We start from the raw sequence: 21093 nt of genomic DNA, 5'->3' as shown, positions 1-21093 counted from the left end.
AAAGAGTCTGCCTGCAGTGCAGGATACCCGGGTTAGATCCCTGGGTCAGGAAGATCCCCTGGAGAAAGGAATGGCAACCCACTCCAGTATTCTTGCCTGGAGAATTCCATGGACAGAGGAGCCTGGTGGGTTACAGTCCATGGGATCGCAAAAGAGTTGAACATGACCGAGTGACGAACATTTTCACTTTATTATTAATGGTCACTCTTTGTACTTGGTTATCGCATCTGTTTAGTCTTTTTAAATGTGGAACAACAGACCTAGCAAAGTTGTTTTGTAGAATATCTCACATTTTAATTTTTTTAAGTTTATTTTTAATTGGAGGACAATTGCTTTACAATGTTGTGTTGGTTTCTGCCATACAACAAAGGAAATCAGCTGTAATTATACATATATGCATGTACATGACATATATATATGTATGTATGTATGAGCCTCCCTCCCCCATCCCGGCCCTGTTCCACTTTTTTAGATTTGTCTGAATTTCTTTTTTTCCCAGTGTTTTCTTTGAATAAGCCTTGATTTTACTGAAGAAAGACAAAATGAGTGACCCACATGCTGACAGTGAGGAGGAAAGGAGAAATTCCTGTTTTATCTTCAGGTTCAGAGTTAAGCCATCCTGCCTTCCCCTTGAGTAGGGTCAGGAGGATTATCCCCAAGCCTGTCATTCGTGGGCTGGGCTGGTGCAGCCAGGTCTGTTTGGTGTTCCCAGGGGCTCCTCCTGGAAAGACTTTCCTGTGGCCTGTTTTGGGGGATGCTCCCCTTGGATGAAGGACTTACGTGCTTTTTTTACTTGTCTAAAGCTATTATTTTGCTCCTTCATGGGTTTTCTCGCCCATTGGGTAGAGAGCTCGTATGTTAATTTTAACTAGTTTACTAGTGACAGAACTTTAACTCACACTAGTTTAAGAAGAGAGGAAAAAGGAAAAAAAAAGATTCCTGAAGGAATAACCGATCTAAGAGAATGGCTTCAGGAATCGCTGGATCCAGGTGGGTCAGACAGCACCACCACTGTCCCTATCTCTTGGCTCTGCTTTCCTTTCATCCACGTCACTTACAGGCAAGTTCTCTTCTCATAAGACAGCCATTGACTTTGGAAATCCTGAGGAGTAGTGAGCTGCTTCTTTCTATGGTGCCAACAAAAATTCAGGTTTTCGCATGTTTGCACCGGCTCGGTTTATATGCCCATCCCTGAAGCAGTCACCTTGGCCTGATGAGTAGAGTACGTGGATTGGCCATGCCTGAACCACATACCCACTCTAGAACTTGGAAAGGGGCAGCCCCATCTGAACCAGAGAAGCCAGCATTGGTGTCAGGGCACTGCCCAAGGGAAAATCAAGGCCTGTCGACCAAAACAAGGGGCCTAGGTGCTAAGCAGGCAGAAAAGTAGGCCTCACTTTGTCTGCTGACAAGCTTGGTGAGCCTCTGATTGATTGCATCATTTCCTAATCCCCTTGAGTCTCCATCCTTTTCATTTCATTTTGGGTTTTGTGGGAGTCAGTAACCACGGAGACCACTTGTGTCTGGGTCTCAGCACTGCTTCTCAGGAGCTGTGTGATCCTGGACAGAGGAGTTAACCTCTCTGGGTCCCAGGTAACTCATCTAGCAAATGGGGATGATATTAATGTTCCTTCCGCACAGAGCTGTGAGCACCCAGTGGAATAAAAGCTGTGGATGTGCTTGCACCTGTCAAATGCTGCATTGGGGGGGAGGTTTTATCACCTTCTGAGGTGACTCTTGTGCTTCAAGGGGAGCAAGTCCTGCCCTTGGAGCTGCTCCTCAGAGCCTTGGGATGGTGACCTTCACAGGGCCGTGGACCCTCGGGATGGGTGGGTGATTCCTACACCGGTGAGCATAGAAGGGGGGCATGGCCCTGTCCCACAAGGGAACTGTCTGAGCCCTTTGGTCATTCTTTGATGAAGAATGGAAGATGGTGGAAGTAAATGGGCTGGAGGAGAGGGCTCTAAAAATCCGGCATTTCCTGCCAATCCTGGAAGAATGTTTCAAAGGTATTTTTAGAAGAATAAAGGAATGTAACTTGTACCCAAGGGTGGGTGGCTGGACCCCTATCTGCCACTCAAGTGTGGGCCCCAGAGTCGGACTGAGTCTGTCCAGGGTGGGCCCTAGACCAGTTCCTCCGCTTATCTATTAACATGAGGATACTAATACCCTCCTCTGTAGGGCTGTCTAACAGTTGAGGGGACTTTCAGGTGCCCCGAAGGAGACCTTGGAGTTGGACCCACTGCTTTGAGGTTTCTCCTCACCAGACTCAAGAGCTGTGCCACCTGGAGTGGGGCTTCCAGTGCAGGAGTTGTTATTTAATGGCTCAGTCGTGTCTGACTCTTTGTGACCCCTGTGGACTGTAGCCCGCTAGGTTCCTCAGTCCATGGGATTTCTCAGGCAAGAATACTGCAGTGGGTTGACATTTCCTACTCCAGGGGATCTTCCTGACCCAGGGATTGAACCTGGGTCTCTTGCATTGGCAGGTGGGTTCTTTACCATGGCACCACCTGGGAACCCCCATCCTTTTATCCTTTTAGCCACATTACCTGAATTTTTGCACCTATGAGAAGGCAGAGAGCGGGTCTCCATCTCTGGGACAGCAATGCTCTGCCTTGCCCTCTGGTCCAGCTTGACTCCAGGAACATGGTCCTCCTGGTGGGAGATGCCTCCCTCACTTTTCTCTCCTCCTCCTCTCCTTCCTCACTTCCAACAATATTTATTGAGGGTTGGAGTATATCAGATGGTATTCTGGGTGCAGAATACAGAGGAGGAGGTGATGACCTGTAAGATAGGTATGGTGTCTGCCCTTATAGAATTTACAGTCCACTGGGGCAAAGAGACCAAAAAACCAGCCAACAGACAAATCAGTAAAACCTCCTCAAAACCCCTCCTTAAATTAGAATAATTGCCACAAAGGAAACAAACCAAGGGCTAGGTGCAGAGTAACTAAGGGATGTACTCCAGGTGAGTGGTCAAGGAAGGCCTTGACCACTGGGGAGGGGACATTTGGGACAGATCAATAGCTGACAAGGTTAATTTCCACATTGGATCGTTGGGGATTACACTGCCAGTTGCTCCTCCTAACCTAATTCCCACGCATCCCACTGCCTCACAGACTGGATGGGTTGATTGTTTCTGCTCCAGGTTCTCCAAGAAGGGACCCTCATGAAGGTCACTGCCTGTCTTGCCTGGAGACAGCCTCGCAGCATCCTTTTACATGTCCTTTGCATGACAGGTTTGATGGATGGTGTTCACATATAGCTGGCTACTGAGCCCAGCCCCCTGTAACCTTGAACCTGCTTTCATGCATTAAGAAGAAGAAACTGAGGAAGAAACTTTGGTCCTTTAGTTATTAGCTGTGACCCATGCAGCCTCATGACTGAGTGAGGGGGGCAGGGCAGCGGGGGAAACGGATGGAAATTTGGAGCCTTGGGGAGAAAGGGAAATGGCTGGTGAAGTTTCTGCAGCTGCTTTGAGACTTGGAGGAGGGGTAAGATAGTGGGCTTTAATTGGGGCGTTCCCTCAGGATGGAGGGAGTTGTTCACCAGAAGAGCTTAGTAGAGCAGGAGTGATCCAGGCTAGACAGCTGGAAGAACTTTCCTGATGGAAAGAGAAGAAAGGCCCCAGAAAGCAGAAAAATTCGCAAATTGCAGACTCAAAGCTGCTGACCGGGAGGCTCAAGGCTTAGCCCCCCCACCCGCCGCTATGCGAAACTCAGGGAATCTGTGTCTACATGGAAGATAAGCTTTGTGTCTGTCTTTAAGGCTAATGGGACTTAAAGTCACAGCGGGAAACAGCAGTTAACACATTAATGCATTAGCATCCAGAGGCCATTTTGAAGCAAACTCCAGTTGGGGTTAGGTAGAAAGTGTTTGATTACCACAGCCCATAGGGGGAGTTTCCCTCTAGAAAGGAGTATCTGACCCAGAGTTCTTCTGGGACCCGCAGAAGCAGGAGATGAGTTCAGACAACAGGAAAGAAAAATAGGATCTACAAGGAATCGGGTCAATGGGGCCACAACCTATGAATTTTCTGGTTGACCAGGCTTGTGTGTGATCTGCAGTCTACACAATGTGATCTTCATGTTCTGCTTGGTACGTACACACACACACACACACACACACACACTCTTGGGCTGTATACCCTGCACGCCTACAAGCCTTGTACTTGCCCAGCCTTGAGATGGAAGGAGCCCAGAGTCAGAGAGACAGACATAGATAGTTTAATAGACAAGGGGGTCCTACATGTTTGGAGCAAGGTCCTGGAGTGACACCTCCCTGTGTGAGGCAGATGAGTGCAGGACAGGATGGCAGTAAGAGGGGGACTTGGTGTCTGGTTGGCTCATCAGTTACCAGGGAAACCAGCAGAGGAGCACACCCATCACCCCCTTTGATAAGCTATTGTACAATCGTTAGCTGGGGCCAAGGACGTGTATATAGGCATTTACTGTTAGGAAGGTCGGTCATATGAGTGGGTGTAGGTGAAGCAGGGGCTGGTTGAGCAGGGAATGTAGGGAGAGCTCAAGAACAGCCACCTTGGGCTGTTATTATGTTCAGGATATGTAAGATCTGTGTTGTCTGTTAAGTGAATACTCACCTGCTTGCTGGTACCCACGACGCTTGCCCTCATATTTGACAAGCTCAGTTACAAGCCAACCTCATTTTACTGCACTTTGCTTTCTTGTGTTTCTTAGATATTGCATTTTATTTTTTTAAAAATTGAAAGTTCGTGGCAACCTTGCATTGTCAGATGATAGTTAGCATTTTTTAGCAATAAAGTCATTTTTTTTTAAAGTATGTGCACTTTTTTTTAGACAGAATGCTATTGCACACTTAGACTACAGTATGGTGTAAAAAACTTTTATATGCACTGGAGAAAACAAAAAAATTGGTACAGATCGTTTTCTTGTGATACTTGCTTTATTGCACTGGTCTGGAACTGAACCTGCCGTATCTTCCAGGTACACCTGTATTTAGGGCTTCCCTAAAAGAATTCGCCTGCCAAGCAGGAGATGCTGGTTCGATCCCTGGGTCGGGAAGATCCTCTGGAGAAGGAAATGGCAACCCACTCCAATATTCTTGCCTGGGAAATCCCATGGACAGAGCAGCCTGGTGGGCCATAGTCCATGAAGTCGCAAAAGAGTTGGACACAGCTGAGTAACTAAACAACAACACCTGTATTTGGTTTCCCAGGGAGCAGTCACTATGAGCCATGACTCAAAATAGCACAGTGAGAAAGGCCACTTGAAGAGTACCTGTGAAGTGCTTTAGCATGCCTTCTCCTTTAACTGATGATAACATCCATCTGTTAACTTATTAAAACTAACATGTAGTTATATTTATAAATAGAAGAAAATGCATAGACAATAATAAAGTCATCATAATTCTAGAGGTAAATGCTATTAACCTGAACATGTAGTTCATGTAGTAATAAAAGCTGATCATTTAATTATAAATAGAAGAAAATGTAAAGACAACAATAACAATCATCATAATTCTAGAGATAAACACTATTAACCTTTTCCCCATACTAAGAACTCTTTCTTTTTTTCTTTTTTTTGGATCATGCCTTGTGGCTTGTGGGATCTTAATTCCCCTGCCAGGGATAGAACCTGGCCCTCGGCAGTGAGGGCATGGAGTCCAAACCACTGGAGCACCAGGAAGGTCCATGGACTGTCTATTTTGAATAAAACCACCATGAACGTTTTCATACAAGTCTTTATGTGGACCACACATGCTCACTGAATCCTTGGAAGAACCCTAGGAGCAACACACTGTTGTTATTCCCATTTTACAGATGATCAAACTGAGGCTCAGAGAGGTTAAATTTCTAGCCCATAACCACAAAGACAGTAAAAGCTGAAATCAGGATTTGAGCTCCGGTTTGTCTAACTGCAGGATCTTTTAATTTTTATTCCCTCATTGTGGTATCTTTCCATCATAGCTGATTGAAGTCATTAAGTCTAGAAACAAATGAATCCTCATCTCAATGACCTGTTGTTCATAACAATTTTAGCTCAAGTACAGTGGGTGATATTGATAATGATGGATCTGAGTCACCCAGAAAAGATTCTGTTAAACCCGTATTTGAAGTGGGCAAAAATATGTAAGACATCTTACAGAAATTTCTAGCCAAGGTCACTACAGTAAAAGCAAGCAAGCAAACAAAAGTTTTGCTCCTCAAAGCTCTGTTGTCTGGAATTCTCACTTAGGTGTTATAAGTCCTCTCCTGAGGAAGCCAGGCACAGAAGGCATTACTGACTATACAGAACAGTATATAAATAATGCATGTATAAGAAACCACTGTGTTCTTTGTAGAGCCAAACAGAATAGGTTTTTGGAGAGTCTGCTGGTTCTTGCTTTGAAAGTTGTTGCTAAGCAATGTTGCTAATATTATGGAAAAACAGCTTTCCTCACTTTTCCACTCAGCCCAGAAAGCCTAGCGTTGGAAGTGGCTCCAGTGGTAGCAATACTTGGCAGGATTAGCTAATCAGTGAGGTGGGGACTGACCGGGGACCCTGGGTGTGAGAAGACTGTGCTGCAGGCCACCCACCCTCGGCCTCATCTGCTCCCAGTTCTCTGGAATGACCCTGGGCAGCCTCCATGCAAAGTCTACGTCTTTCTGTTCATCAGGAATTTCACACATGGAAGAATCCTTTTGAATGTTTCTACTGTGGGAAAAATTATAGTCATGCTATAGACATGCTTAGATTCATCCATTCAAAATTCCATAAATAGGGGCATCCCTGGTGGTCCAGTGGTTGAGAGTCCCGCCTTCCAGTGCAGGGGACACGGTTGGATCCCTGGCCAGGGAGCTAAGATCTCACCTGCCACAGGGCAACTACTGAACCCCGGCCACAACAACGGAGCGACTGAGACCTAACACAACCAAGAAATAAACAAACTGGGTTCCAGGATCATTCTTAAAAAAATTCCCTAAATAAACCAAAAAGAAATATTTTAAATACCTTCAGGAACCCAAGAAAAAGATGAAAAACTCCTTTCTTCTTCCGCCTACCGCCCCACCCCCCTTTTGTAATTCCCGAACAGGAAATCAGCAAAGTTCTGATGGACGTCTTCCATGGCAGGCTCTGGATACCAAATGATGTGTGGCCCAAGGGGTGGATGCCTGCCGCTGAGTGGGATCTGTGGGTTTCCTCGGGCTTGGTTTCCTTTGCCTGGAGCTCGGAAATGCCACACAAGTCACTGAGATCCGTTTCCAGAATCTGAGCCAGTTTCTCGGCAGATGCTCTGTTCGGTAGGATGTGTGTGGCTCCGGGGAGGTAGGCTGAGCTGCGGTTCCCAAACTTGGCTCCTGTGCCCAGCCTGGGCATGGCCTGTTGCTGTCACCGAAGGACCCTGTTGTGGGATGGACCCCTTTGGGGGGCTGGTTGTGAGTTCTGAGAGACGGGAGGTTAGGAGCTGGGAGGAGAGTCAACGTGTTGGCGAAGATCTCTCTTGCATCCCTCTCTCTCTTTTCAAAATAGAAACTGCTTCCCCACCTCAAATGACCTTCCCAATCTTTCCCTTCCCTCCCCTTTTCCTCTCCCCTTCCTCTCCGCCCCTCCTCCCCCCTCCTCTTCTGCTCATTTGGTGATGTCCCAGAGACGCAATAGTAACGTGGTCCAGCAGGGGGCGCTGACGTACCTGCCACGAATGAACGTCGGTCTGGTTCTTTGCAAGCCCAGGTGTGAGTGCTCTGCAGAAAGGAGACATGGGGGTAGGGTTGGGGGGCTTCTGAGTGATTTCTCTGAGCTGGAGCTGGTGTGTGTGTGAGTGTACCCTCAAAGGCATAAGAGCGTGAGGGGTACTGACCCGTCCTGAGTCGATCTAATATTGTATGGTTTTAATTCTTGAATTGCTCCAAAGTTGGTGTGATGGCTGGGCACGCTGTCCCCTGCAGACGGGGACAAGCAAGACATCTAAAAATAGCTGGTTTTCGTAAAAGGCCTCACCCCGTGTGGCTCCGCAGCCCCGGTTGCCCCACATCTACCCACGATCCTAGCCAAGAAGGGCTGCGATCCTTTTGGAGAGTAGTGGAGGTGGGGTGGGGCGTGGAGGTGGGGTGGGGCGCGGAGGGAGCGCTTGCTTTGGGCTCTCTCAGACCTGGGCGCTGGCAGCGGGGCTGAGTCCCCGTTTTTCACACGGATGTGTCTCCTGGAGCGGCTTCCCGGGCACAGAAGGCTCTTTTCTTCAGGACCAAGCATGCGTGTCTGTCCGCCTCACCCCACTGGCCCCTTAGGAACGGGGCTGTGCAGCTGTCTGCCCTCTGTTCATGATTAACTCCTCATCCCCTCCTCATCTCCAGCTCACACCCAGGGCCCCCGCAGTCTTTGGGTTTCCCTGGATTGGGCGCAGAGACCCAGACTGGCAGCTGCCTGGCGCTTTGTTCTCAGGGACTGTGGACTGGAAGGAGCGGAGGGCTGGAACAGACCTTGGAGGTCCTGTGAGCTGGGACACCTCTACCGATAAACTGCTGCTAAATGACTTGGGATCCAGGAGGAGACCCCTTCTCTGACCACTTCTGTCCTCACTGACCTCATTCCTTGTAGTCTGGAAGCATCCAGCCTCCTCGGTCCACCCTGAAGTGCCCCATGGATGTGGCCCTAGAGGGCCTTTGAGTCACCCATCTGAAAAATTGTTCCCTTTTGATTCTCTTTCAAACTTTGTGATTTCTTCAAGGACAGTGTCTTCATTTCGCACAAGTGTGTAGCTAACATCTAACGCTTGTCTTTTAACGAAGGTGCTTCAGGTGCCAAACCTTCACCGGGTAACGGTATTGAGCTAGGATTTAATAAATTTGTATTTGTTTTTATGGGATGAATGACAAGCGATAATAGATTTTCACTTTTAGGGTGGTAGTAATGTTTTCTTTTAAAATTAGTTAAGGAATGAGTGGACTTAAAGCAAAATAATAAGTAAATAACTGAGTAGTATGGTATTAAGACAAAAATTGTGAAGGCCTGAATTTGGGGGGACAGTGGCTGGGTCACAGTGGATAAACCAGCCGGGAATGGATGGTTTTGTGGTTTCATGTGTATTAGCCCTGTTTGTTTTAGCAAGGATGGTCTTGACTTTCTCTTACCCTAATTTCTTGCACAAAACTGGATGCATCCTAATTGTTTCATAATTACTGGTGGAATGGGCCCATCTAGCAAATGGCCATTATCTTCTCTGCTATTGATGGATTTGGTGTTTCCAAATGCTTTGGTGTTTCCTGTGTGGGGTGTGGGCAAAAGGTAGGACTCTCCATCCCCAGGAAATGTCTACATCTTAGGGCACTAGGAATCAGATCAGGTCTTTTGAGGACAACCTTGTATTTTCAGCCACATTGGGGCTGGAAACATTGAGGGTGTAGATGAGTTGAGAGGGCCTGGAACCCCAGAATGGCATGAATAAAGTTACCTCTCGGTGGAAAGATTTTTCACTTTCATCCCAGTGTCCTGTTTCCCACTGATGCACTTGACCTAAAATACCTCCCGGGCAGTGGGGCGCAGGTGGGAGCCATTCATATTCACCCACCTGGGAGGGGGTCAGGTCTTGCACTGAGATGTACTCTACCCCTGTGTGTGGATAAAATACACCCCATGCTGGCCTAGACCTACGGCCAGTGCCCCCAGCACTCTCCTGGCTGTGGAGAGGTTCTGTGAATGGCAAAGGCTGGAGAAGCCCTGGGCTCTGGTGCTGGGGCTCTGCTCTCTTGCCCACTGAGGACGCACTCATTTCCCCATCCTTCTTCCAGACTGATTCTCAGGTCACTTGTGTAGTCCTTGCAGCCTGCCTAGCTGCAATCCCAGGGGTGGGGCCTGGGGCACTGTTTTCTGGCTATAAATAGATGGCCATGGCTATATCTGTGATCTCCCACCCCCCAGCCGGGCTCAGGGGGGCTGAGGCCATTGCTAATGGATGCTTCATAAATAACCCAGGCACAATTTGGCATCCCTCTGGTGCTCCATGCCCTACCCCTATTCCAATGCCAGCAAGAAGCAGTGCCTACCGGAGAGGTGGGGTTGAGGCCACAGGCCCTTGAACCATTCAACCCCCCCCCCCCCCGGTCCCCTCTCCAGCAAGGTCCCTTTCCTGTCTGGCTTTTCTCTGCTTGCTTGAACAGCAGATTGTATTAAAAAAAAAAACAAACAAAAAAAAACCAAGGCAAATTGCCTGTGGGACCTCTTTGGCCCCAACAGGGCTGTTTCCCAAGATAGACTAATAGGCTTGTTTTAATTCCCTCCAGCCCTCTGCCCATTTCCTTCCCTGGGGGTGGTGGGGGGGGTGGTGGAAGGAAAAGCCAAGCCAGTAGTTAGGCAGGGGGTGGGGGGAGTTGGGGTGCTGAGAGGGGGTGAGGCTTCCTGGCAGCAAATGGAAGTGAATGAGTGGGGCTTAGGAGCACCCTGCGCCCCGCAGTAGGGACCCAGCCAGAGCCCTTTTCCCACGGCCTGGCATGACCTTCTCTTTGCGTTCTGAAGGGAAGATGAAGCATGGACGCGGTGTGGGAAGAAGGCAGGCAGGGTGCTTGCGGCTGGTGCTGGGGCCCCGGCTGCTGGTGGAATAGGGTCCCCCCTCCCTCAACTTGCATCTCCCTGGCAACCTGGGACAGCGAGGTGCGGGTGTAGCAGCCGGGAAATCCATCATGGACACTATGTTGTGTCAAACTCCCAGGGCCGGGAGAACAAATGTTAACCGGGGGACTGAGCCCAACCAACCCACATAGACGCTGACTCTGTAGTAGATCTCTCCAGCCCCAGCACGCCGAGCCCTTCCCAGATTTGGGGAAAGGTGAAGGTTAGCATCCAGCCGAGTCAAAGCGCCAGGGAGCCCCGGCCCGGGAGGGCGGGCGCCGCGCGCTGGGCGCGGGATGCGCTTCTAACCGCCCGGCCTCCTGGCTCGGGTGGGGGAGGCCCGCGGCGGTGCCCGCGCGCGGAGGCAGTTTCGCTTGGACTGAGGACGCGCGGTTTCCTCTCGGTGCATGTTTTTTCTCCCTCTGTTTTAAAGACAGTGACAGCATCGGAGAAGTATCCCGGCGGGCCGGGCTGGGAGAGCGCGTCAGCCGCCTTTGCCTGGGGAGGGAGCCCGGGGCCGGGCCAGCGGGGGCGGGCGACGCGGAGCGCAGAGGAGGGGACCGAGAAGAGGCGAGGGAGCCCCGGGGCCCGGCCGCCCGGCAGGACGGGAAGGGGCCAGGGTGCGGGGCAGAGGGCGAAAGCCGGCGCCGAGCCCCGCGAGTGCTGAGCGCGAGCCGGTCGCCGTCCCTCTGGGGCGGCCGGGGCGCCCTTACCGCCCGCACCCGAGGCGCCCCGGGCCGGGGCCGGAGAGGCGGGGCCGGGGCGGCGTCCGGGGCGCGGGCGGCGAGTCGGGGCCGGAGTCCCGGAGCCTCCCGTCCGGGCCGCGCCCCGAGCGAGCCTTGGAAATGCCCGCGCTGGGGGAGCGGGCACCGGCCGCCCGGCGGGCCCCGAGGAGACACTGAAGGTCGCCGGGAAGTGAGCGCCCGGTCACCTGACCCCCGGGGTGCACCTAGGCGGGGCGGGGCCCATGCGAGGCGAGCGGCCGGGGACCCGGGCGCGGGCGCAGGGGCCGGGAGCGGGCGTCGCGGAGCGCGCGGAGCCGGGCCGGCGGGGGCGCGCGGCGGGCGGGCGAGGGCGCGGCCGGGCACCGCCGGCGGCCTCGCCATGTCCCAGCCGGCGGGCAGGATGCATTGCCGAAAGGCTGGGATCCGCGCCGCCGTGGTGCTCATCGGACTCCTGCACAAATCCCGAAAGCAGAGTAAAGAGAAAAGGTAACGCCTGGCGGCGCCACCTCCCTCTTCCCGCCGCTTTCGGGCTCAATCCCCGTTTTCTTTGGGGTGGACTTTTGCAAGAGAGCATTTGGCTCCGAGCTGGATGGGAGAAAGCCTCCACTCCGGGCGCTGTCGGGCGAGCGAGTTCGGAGCTTATCCCCGGACACTGGCTGTTATGGGAAAAAGCCCAGGCTGGGCATTGGCTGAATCGGGAGTGGGGGGGAAGGTGGGTGAGGGCGGCCGGGAGGACCCTCGGACTCCATCCCCGACAGAGGGGCACCAAGTCCTTCATCCCCACTTCTCGAATTTGCCTAGCGCGGCGTCCTTCCCCAAAGCCTGCAGCGCGGGTACCATTGATTCGACCCGGGCGACCGTCCCTGGCTCAGGCCCCGACCCGAGTGGCCCAATGCGCTGGAGATGCCATTTTCTTCTCTGCAACTTGGCTGAGCCCGCGAGGTGCTGGCCAGGTTGGGATCTGCTAGCTTCGCGCACGATGACGGCAGGCCAGGAGCAAGTTTGGAGGTTGTCTATCACCTCCACCCCCGCCTCCGTGTCTCTCTGTCTTTGGGTTTCTCTGTCTTTCACCATTCTTGGGTTTACTCTCCTGTTTGCTCCTGGATGTTGAAAATCGTTCTCCCAGGCTGTTTCAGAGGTAGGCTGGAGGATCTATGGGGGTGAGAGATGTGGGGTTTGGGATGGGCAAAGGAGCTTTGGAGGCAGCTTCCTGGACTCCAGCCCACAAGACCCCAGGGAACTGGCCACACAGGCTGGCAGAGCCTCTGTGCTCTATAGGGTGCATGAGCCCAAAGTCTGCCAGCAACTGGGGGTCATTAGAGTTGACTGTCCACAGAGATGTGGGGGTTTGGGCAAGCTCTGGTGGCTCTGCTGAACTCTAATCTCCAGAGACGGTCAGAGTTAGTGCTGCGTTCTGCGTTGGTCAAGGGCTCAGACAAGGACAATGGAGCCAGAGATACCTGGGTGGTGACTGGCGGCCCCTGGGCTCACCCAGAAGCTGGGTGTGCCTGGGGGAGGCAGTGGGCAGTGAACTGAAGCACTTGGAGAAACCGGCATGGGTTGTCCCCTATGGTCGGTTGTCTTCAGTCCCTCTCCTCCCCCTTCCTATAATGTAATTTGATGTTTCCCACAGCCAGGGATGAATCTCCAGTGCAGTAACTGAAGGTGGTTAAGCATGAAATAGCATTGAGTCACCTAGTGAGAAAGTTCTTCCCTTTTCAGTTCTCTGCTAATCCTTGCGATTTCTTTAAGGGGCAAGTTTCAGGTTGGTGCTAGTCTGACTTTAACACCTTTTAAACACTTGTTAATCTCCCACTTATAACAAAGAGAGTGCAGACCTCTGGCTCAGGGCCTTTAAGTGGGGGAACAGTGCCTGCCTGCAACTTAGGTTGTTTTTGTAGGGTTTATTTTTAGGATTCTCTCCTGGTTACGGCCAGTGGTACTGATGTTCTGTCTTGCAGTGGTGATATGAAGCATCACTTTAAATTAGTCGAATCAAGTCACAAGAATGAATCTATTTAGTAGAACTAGTACAGATGGTGTAGAACATGGCACAAATTCTGCAGGTGATCTAGGAATGAATGATGCTCAGGACGCACTTGTCTAGCAGAAAAAGCTGCCAGCCGGACTAGGAAGCTCAGGGCTCCAGGTCTGGGAGAACCCGTAGACTTTGATTCTTATCCATTCCCTGCCCTTCTGCATTTTATACGTACAGGGAGATGAGCAAGCCAACCCTCTACAGTCAGAAAGATACGGGGTGGCTGTTCCAAGACAACCTGGACCTGTTTTGAGGGATGAGAAGGGAGGCATGCTCCATGGAATGGCAGCTAGTTCAGAATAGCTCCTGTCTCTGAGTGTTGAATGTAGAAGTGTGGCAGAGGTCCTGCACAGAGGACTAGAAGCTCTAGTCCCCCCTCCTCTCTTGACTGTGACATGATAGAGTTCATCTCTCTGAGCCTCAGTTTCTGCATCCCCACAAAAGGCATGCAAGGCTCAGGGAGGTGATATGGGTCACGGTGCATCTGAAAGGTAGGAAGTACTGCATGAGGATGGAGGGATTTGAGCAGATCACTCCCATTCTCCTCTCTCTGTGCCCGTGTCCTGGAAACCACAGTAAGATGGCAGGTGGTGACAGCCCCACCAGTGGTCCAGACCAGCCGAGGGTGGACTGAGAAGGCAGCCAGGCGGGTGTGGGCCTGAGCAGAGTCTGGGGTTGGGGGGCTGCAGTGAGGCACAGGGCAGGACTTGGACAGGGAACAGGAAGGGGTTGGCCCAGGTGAGGAGGCCCCAGGCTCCTGGTACTTATGTTTCCTCCTGGATGCTCTGTGCTCTGCCCTGCAATGCAGGCAGACAGTGGTGACCCTCTCAGCCTCTGCCTTCGTCCTGCTCTTCTGTTGCTCCTGCCGTGCTGATGGCTCTGGCCATGGATTTAACCTACCGAGGAGAGAGAGGGCTTGCTTTCATGCTTGTGCTGAACGACCTTTACTTCCCTTGCTGTTTGTTATCTGGAGTTTCTTTGTCTCTGAGTGTCTGAAATCAGTGCACGCGATTGACCCTTGCTCTGCAGGCGCTGGCCATGGGGGCCCTGGAGCAGGCTGCAGCTGCCAGCCTCTCTTATGCACTTCCTAAGCTTCATGCTGAGTGTGAAATGTGTGAGTTCCTTCTTCTTCCCCCTCTCATCACAGGGTCAGGTCAGATTCAGGTCCCCTTGTCATCCATCCCAGAAGGCTTAATTCACCCATCGATCTTCCCAGCACCTCTAATTGACAGCCCTATGCAGATAACACTCCTGGCTGTTGCCCACGAGGGATGTAAGGTACTGTGTGTCTTGTAGTAATGGCCCAGTGGTCCTTCATCTTCCTGCCCTCCCCAGACCACTTGGAAATATTGTTTGGGAGGGGGAGGGAGGTATGCCAGGGAGAGTGGTTACAACATCGGTAATCCATACGGGCGCAGAAGAAGGAGACTCCCAGGCACTCTTGGTAGGTCCTGAGAACTGTACTGGAAGCTCCAGCCTCAGTTTGCCTCCTGGAGAAATGGGAGTGGGGCTCACCAGCCTTGATCTGATGGCTCTGTGGGAGTTTTGGGACAACCTGGAGGTCCTGCTTCTTTCCCACCATCTTCCGAGGAATTCTAGCACCTGTGATCCTATGGAAACAATGTTGTATTTGAGAGGGGATTGAATTTGAGTGTGGTTCCAAGGAGGCACCTGAACAAAGCCTTCCTTAGTGATGGCAGTTCGGAAACCCCTGTGATGGAGAGCACCTTTCTTTTCTTTCTTTCTTTGGCTGCTCTGGATCTTAGTTTCACATCTTTTAGTTGCTTCATGTGGGATCTCGTTCCCTGACTGGGGATCAAACCCGGACCCCTTGCATTGGAAGCACAGAGTCTTAGCCACCGGACCACCAGGGAAGTCCCTGGAGAGCTGCTTTAGAGCGCTCTGATTTTCGGAGCATACAGATGTGGCAGAGCAGGGTGAGACCCAGAGCATGGCTTCAGTAATCACAGAAGTGGGTGATGAGGAGGGTGGTGCCCTCTGAAGGGTGATAGCTTATGGTGAACAGTGTCAGTTTCGTGATCTCCGAAGAAGAAGATGAAGCTTTGGGACCAGGGACCAGGCTCCATCGCTCAAGAGCTTTTGTGTAGCAGTATTAAAGTATGAAAAGGGGCAGAGAAAGCTTCTGACATAGACATCAGAAGGGGGATGGAGAGTGTCCCCCTTGCTAGTCCTAGCAAGGCTTTATATACTTTTATCAGACCCACTCCCACAACATACATCTTAAATTAATAAGATTAGAACTAACAATAGAAAGGTCTTACCAGACCCACTCCCACAGTATACAAGTTTTAAGATAACAAGATTAGTCAGAAGGTTCTTGTTAAGGAGAAACATATCCTTGAGCAAGATACATTATTATATTAAGACAAAACAATGTAGAAAAAAATATTTGTCCTTTTCTCCTCCTTGAGAGCCTCAGCCTCCTTTCTCCTCCTCCTCCTTGGGGACCCCGGACTTCTTATCAACCTGCCTAGGAATTGACTCAGGGGCAACGGGCATCTTTGGCAGTTGGTTCGAAACAGGGGAGCATAATAAAAATATTTACCTTCTGAAACGTTGGGTAAAGTCCATGTGGCGGCAGGTGTGATGTTCTGAACTGGAGAGAGGTCAGTTAGCATAAATGAAAAAAAAAATCCGCATCTTACGGGAGTAGTTATTTTGGGACAACTCTCACCATGGGGTTTACGAGGAGGAAAATATAAATTCACTCATCATTCAGCAAGTCACTCATGGCATGCTCTATGGGGCAGAATAGTGAATCTAATGAATCTGATCCCTCCATGGTGGGACATAATGTATAGAGGGTTAACCCTGTGTAGGTTATTAGAAAAAGCTTATCCTTGGCTTAAAAAAAACCCAGCTTTTTATTGTGGAACTTCTCAAGCATGCACAAAACTGGAGAGAATGGTCCAATACAATACCCAGTTTCAGCTTTTATTAACTCATGGCCAATCTTGTTTCATTTATTTACTAATTCACTCCCCCGCAAGATTATTTTGAAGTAAATCCCAGACTTTATATCATTTCATTCTTAAATATTTTATGCATCTTAAAGATAAGAGTTCTTCTGAAAAACTAGCAATGATCATACCCCCTAAATTAACAATAATTTCTTAATATCACATTCAGTCAGTGTTCAGATTTCCCTAATTGCCTCTGAAAAGTTTTATTTATTTATTTATTTTTTTAAAGTTTTATTTTTTATTTAGATTTTATGGTTCATTTACTGTCTCATATTCCCCCAGTCAAAGATGATTATTTCTTTTTTTTGCCTCATAAAATTTTTTCTAAAGTGTTTTGTGGTTAAGATTCACAAAATCCAGTGTGATTAGTGATATGTCTCATTATAACTTTTCTCCTACAACTCTTCTTTTTTCCTTTCCTCCTTATAATTTCTTTATTGAAGAAACTGGGTTGCTTGCCTTGGGGACTTTCCCACAATCAAGATTTTGTGGATGGAGTCTCTGGGTGTCATTTAACATGTTCTCCTGTCCCCTATGTAAGTGTGAGTGGCATTTAGTTTTAGAGGCTACAGTAGATTTGGGTATGATTTTTCTTTTTTTTGGTGAGACTATGCTAGTGGAAGTTGGGCTTCCCTGGTGGTTCAGATGGTAAAAAATATGCTTGCAGTGCAGGAGACCTGGGTTTGATCCCTGGGTTGGGAAGATCCCCTGGAGAAGGAAATGGCAACCCACTCCAGTATTCTTGCCTGGAGAATCCCACGGACAGAGGAGCCTGGAGGGCTACAGTCCATGGGGTCGCAGAGAGTCAGACATGACTGAGTGAGCATGCATATACAGTACTGGAGGTTGTCCAGTTGTCTGCTTCTGTGATATTAGCAGTCACTGATTGCTTTGTCCTTAGGGTTTGAAGGCTGGTGTCATGGGTGATACCTGGGTTCTCACATGGGAGAGCTGGTGACAGCCCTTCGAGCTGCTTGGAGTCTGAGGCTGAGGAGTGTCCAGGAGTCCTGGCGTTGGAGCCCCAGAGTCCCGGGGCTGGAAAGGGCATGAGGCAGGAGCTGGTCTGCTCCCAGGCCCCGGAACAGATGGCCGCTTGTTCTCGTCTTAGGAGGTGGCTTGGTCCTGCCCTCTGCGGAAGGGCCTGGTGCTCACCCTTTCTTGTCTCACGCTTGAGCCAGTTGCTGTCGTTGCTTTAAAGAGCAAACCTCTCCCTTTAGCCAGCTTCCCATTTTTAACCTCATTGCAAGTATGAGGAGTTAAAGAACAGAATTTGAGGCGTAAATGAGTGTATTAGATTCCTTTTGAACCATTATTTTAATCTCCCAATTGGTTTCCTCACTTCTTGTCCCCCTTATCTATTCTCCTGATGGTGGCCACAGTGGAGTTTTAAAAATTCAAATGTAAAACAATACAAAAAAATTCAGATACAATCAAGTCTGTCTATTGCAAGAAGCTCTCCATGGGCTTTCCATTATACTTTATTTTTAAAATTTTATTTTTTTAAGTTTTTTTTTTAATGGCTTTATTTATTTTTGGAGCTGCGCAGCATGTGGGATCTTTGTTTCTTGATCAGGGATCAAACCTGCACCCCCTGTGTTAGAAGCATGGAGCCTTAACCACTGGACCACAGGGAAGTGCCTCCATTACACTTCAAATGAAATCTAAAATTTGAAGCTGGGTCCACATCCGCTCCCTGGTTCTATGAACTCGCCTCTGACCTTGTTCCCCCTCCCTCACTGTGATCACTGTGCTTCAGTTGCAACGGCCTTCTCTGTTTCTAGAACATGCCAAGCTCGCTTCTACCCCAGGCCCTTTACACATGCTATTTACAGTGACTTCACTGACTATGCTTCCTCATCACCGGGCTCTCAACTCAGATATCATCTCTTCCAAAAGGACTCCTCTGACCATCCAACCTAAGCAACTCATTCCAGCCGTTACAACTTCACCCTGATTTATTTCCTCCATGACACTTACCGTTAACTGATATCATCTAGTATGGGTAATAAACAATTTATTGACTATCTCCTCCCCTAGAAGGTGAGTTGTCTGAGACCAAGGACTTTGCCTTTTTCACATGATTGCTGAGAACAGGAGCACTCGGTAAATATTTACTGAATGAATGAGTGGGTGCTCATGAGACTCACTGACCCCTCAGGTGAAATGTGTTCACTGCTTCTTACCTTGAAGTCCTCTTAATACGGCAGTGCTCTCTGAGATGGGTTTCAAGATGTCCCTTTTCTTTCTCCTTTTTTTTTTTTGGCCACACCATATGGAATGCAGAACTTCCCTGACCGAGGATTGAACCTGCACCCTCTGCAGTGGAAGCATGGAGTCTTAACCACTGGGCTACCAGGGAGCTCCTTTCTTGTCTGAGATTTCCCCCCTTGCCTCTTGTACCTTTCCTTCCACAAGAGATTTTGGGGAGAAATGAACCTGATCACTTGCATGTGTGTATTTCCCATGTTATTCCTCTGACTCTTCCCTGCCTCTCTGTGGTTTGGGGATCCGTAGATGTGAGGGTCTCGGCTGAGTCCAGCTCATCCTGAAGCTGCGACTGGGACGCCAGGGCTGTCCTGACTCCGGGTTCCTAGATTTCGGGTCCTGGAGCTGCTACCTGATAGGCAGAAGCGGGGTCCCTTCATTCATGCCAAAGAGGGGCCAGTGTGCATCTGAATTAGCAATCAGTCGCCATTAGCAAATACATATTTTTTTCGAAATGTAGCTTTATCTCTTGGGAGCTCGTGTAGCGCACAGATGGCTGGTTACCAGGATGTTGCCAAATAGAGGGCTTGCCAGGCTCGCTTGGTTAAACCAACGAGAATCACTTCTGTGTGCTCGGGGGCTGCTGAAGGGCTCAGGAAGTTTCTCCGTCATTTTAAGCAGATGAGGCCCCCCCTCCCCTAGCCTGGTCCCCACCCCGCCCCACACCCGCCCGACAAATGGGGTTTATTTGCCTCCGGAATCCATAAAAAGTAAAGGAGGTAGGCAAGATGATTTCAGGTGGACGAGTATTTTTTGTTTTAATAGCTATTTAAAAAAAAAAGAATTCTGGCAAGTGATGCTGGTTTTCTACGTATGACACTTACATAACGTTTTAAAAAAGTAAATTTGTTTTAAGTAAAAAATTGTGAGTCAATTTAAAGAGAAGTGTTAAGAGAAGTAATAGGTGGTACGTGGTTTTGGGGACGATGGGGAAGGTGGTGCTGACATGCTTGTGGCTTAGGGAGTGCTGTTGGCCGGAAGGGCGCCTGTTTCTCGTATGTTAGAATGGACGCTACAGCACTCGGGTCGTTGAGGACTGGATGGTTGTCACAAGCCAGCACCTTTTGAGGCTTACTGTTTGCGAGGCTCTGTGCTGAGGGCTCGTATGTGCGTCTATCAATTCTACCAGTTATTATCTTTGTCTTCTTGCTGAGGGACAGAGGCTCAGAGGTTGAGGATCATGCTGGGGACAGAATCAGAGGTGGAGGAATGGGGATTTTAACCTGCTTCTACTACAGTCCAAAGGCTGTGATCTTAGCTATTATATTATCTGGAACCCAGGATAAGCACTTAGACAGTGCCTAGCTTCTGAGAAGTGCTTATTCCATGCTACTGCAATTATTATGAATGTACTGAGGTGTAAATCCATATAGTGAGTGTACAAGTCTTAAAGATATCGCTCAGTGAATTGCCACATATGTATCTGCCTGTGTAGACACCACCTGGGTCAGATGTAGCACTTTCCAGCACCCCAGCAGGCTCCCTCAGGCCCCTCCACAGTCCAGTTGTAATTACTATGGAGTTGGCCCATTGCCTTGCATCCGGGTGGTACCTGGGGTCGCCTTGGCCATGATAAAGGGAACTCATGTCATGAGTTGGAATTTCTGAGTAGGGAGCCCCAGTTCGACCATGGTGGATGGTGCCAGACTCTGCACTGGTTTCTAGGGACAAATGAGCCTGGTTTCACCTTCCCTTCTCCTTGCAGACGTGTTCACTGGGGACCTGGAGCCCGTACTGTGTTTATTCCCTGCCCTTGGAGCAAGGCTGGGTTGAAAACTTGTCACTTGCTTTTAAGCTTATCAGTTATGAACACTCTGTTTCATGAAGGCTGGAGCCCTGGCCAAGTGCTTCCCGGAGCCCTTTGTGGGTGGGCTGACCCCGCGGGGCCACTTCTCTGAAGGGGGGTGGTGGGTGGGAGGTGGTTGTTGGTCAGAGCCGCCCCCTCCCCATCCTTCCCTTCCTTACCACTTTTCTGTTTCTTCTTCGTAAAGATCTTTACCAACCACACTGAATGTGTGTGGTACAATCAGGGTGCTCTGCTAATACTTGTCATAAATGCTTGCTCTCAAAGCACAGACTTGTGGTTACCAGGGGGAAGGATGGAGGTAAGGGATTGTTAGGGAGTTTGGGATGGACATGTACACACTGCTATATTTTAAATGGATAACCAACAAGGACTTACTGTATAGCACGTGGAACTTTGCTCAATATTATGTGGATGGAGGGGACTTTGGGGGAGAATGTGCTGGGGTGCCTAGTCGTGTCCAACTCTTTGTGACCCCATGGGCTGTAGCCCACCAGGCCCCTCTGTCCATAGGATTTTCCCAGCAAGAATACTGGAGTGGGCTGTCATTTCCTCCTCCAGGGGAATCTTCCCGACCCAGGGATTGAACCCATATCTCAAATCTCCTACATTGCAGGCTGATTCTTTACTGCTGAGACACTGGGGAGTGGATGCATGTATATGTATGCCTGAGTCCCTTCACTGTCCACCTGAAAATTTCACAAGATTGTTCATCA

General features: G+C 49.9%; 1 protein-coding gene across 8 annotated transcripts in view; it reads left to right on the top strand.

Annotated features, from left to right (window-relative positions):
* RAP1GAP2 (RAP1 GTPase activating protein 2) overlaps positions 1-21093 on the top strand; it is a 216698-nt gene that overhangs the window by 58224 nt on the left and 137381 nt on the right. For 3 of the 8 annotated variants that reach the window (XR_006271200.1, XM_043477942.1, XM_043477929.1), the window contains exon 1: positions 10833-11772. The exons of the other annotated variants lie outside the window; for them this stretch is intronic. Coding sequence is in view for 2 of the 3 variants with exons in the window: in XM_043477942.1 (XP_043333877.1) it covers positions 11666-11772 (107 nt within the window). In the remaining variant the exon portion in view is untranslated. Of the gene's footprint in view, positions 1-10832; positions 11773-21093 lie in introns of those variants that run through there. 8 annotated transcript variants of the gene reach the window in all.

This window comes from Cervus canadensis, chromosome 1, assembly GCF_019320065.1.
Source record: "Cervus canadensis isolate Bull #8, Minnesota chromosome 1, ASM1932006v1, whole genome shotgun sequence".
NCBI lineage: Eukaryota > Metazoa > Chordata > Mammalia > Artiodactyla > Cervidae > Cervus > Cervus canadensis.
The sequence above is the reverse complement of the archived record's forward strand: the minus strand, read 5'-3'. Positions and strand labels throughout refer to the sequence as shown.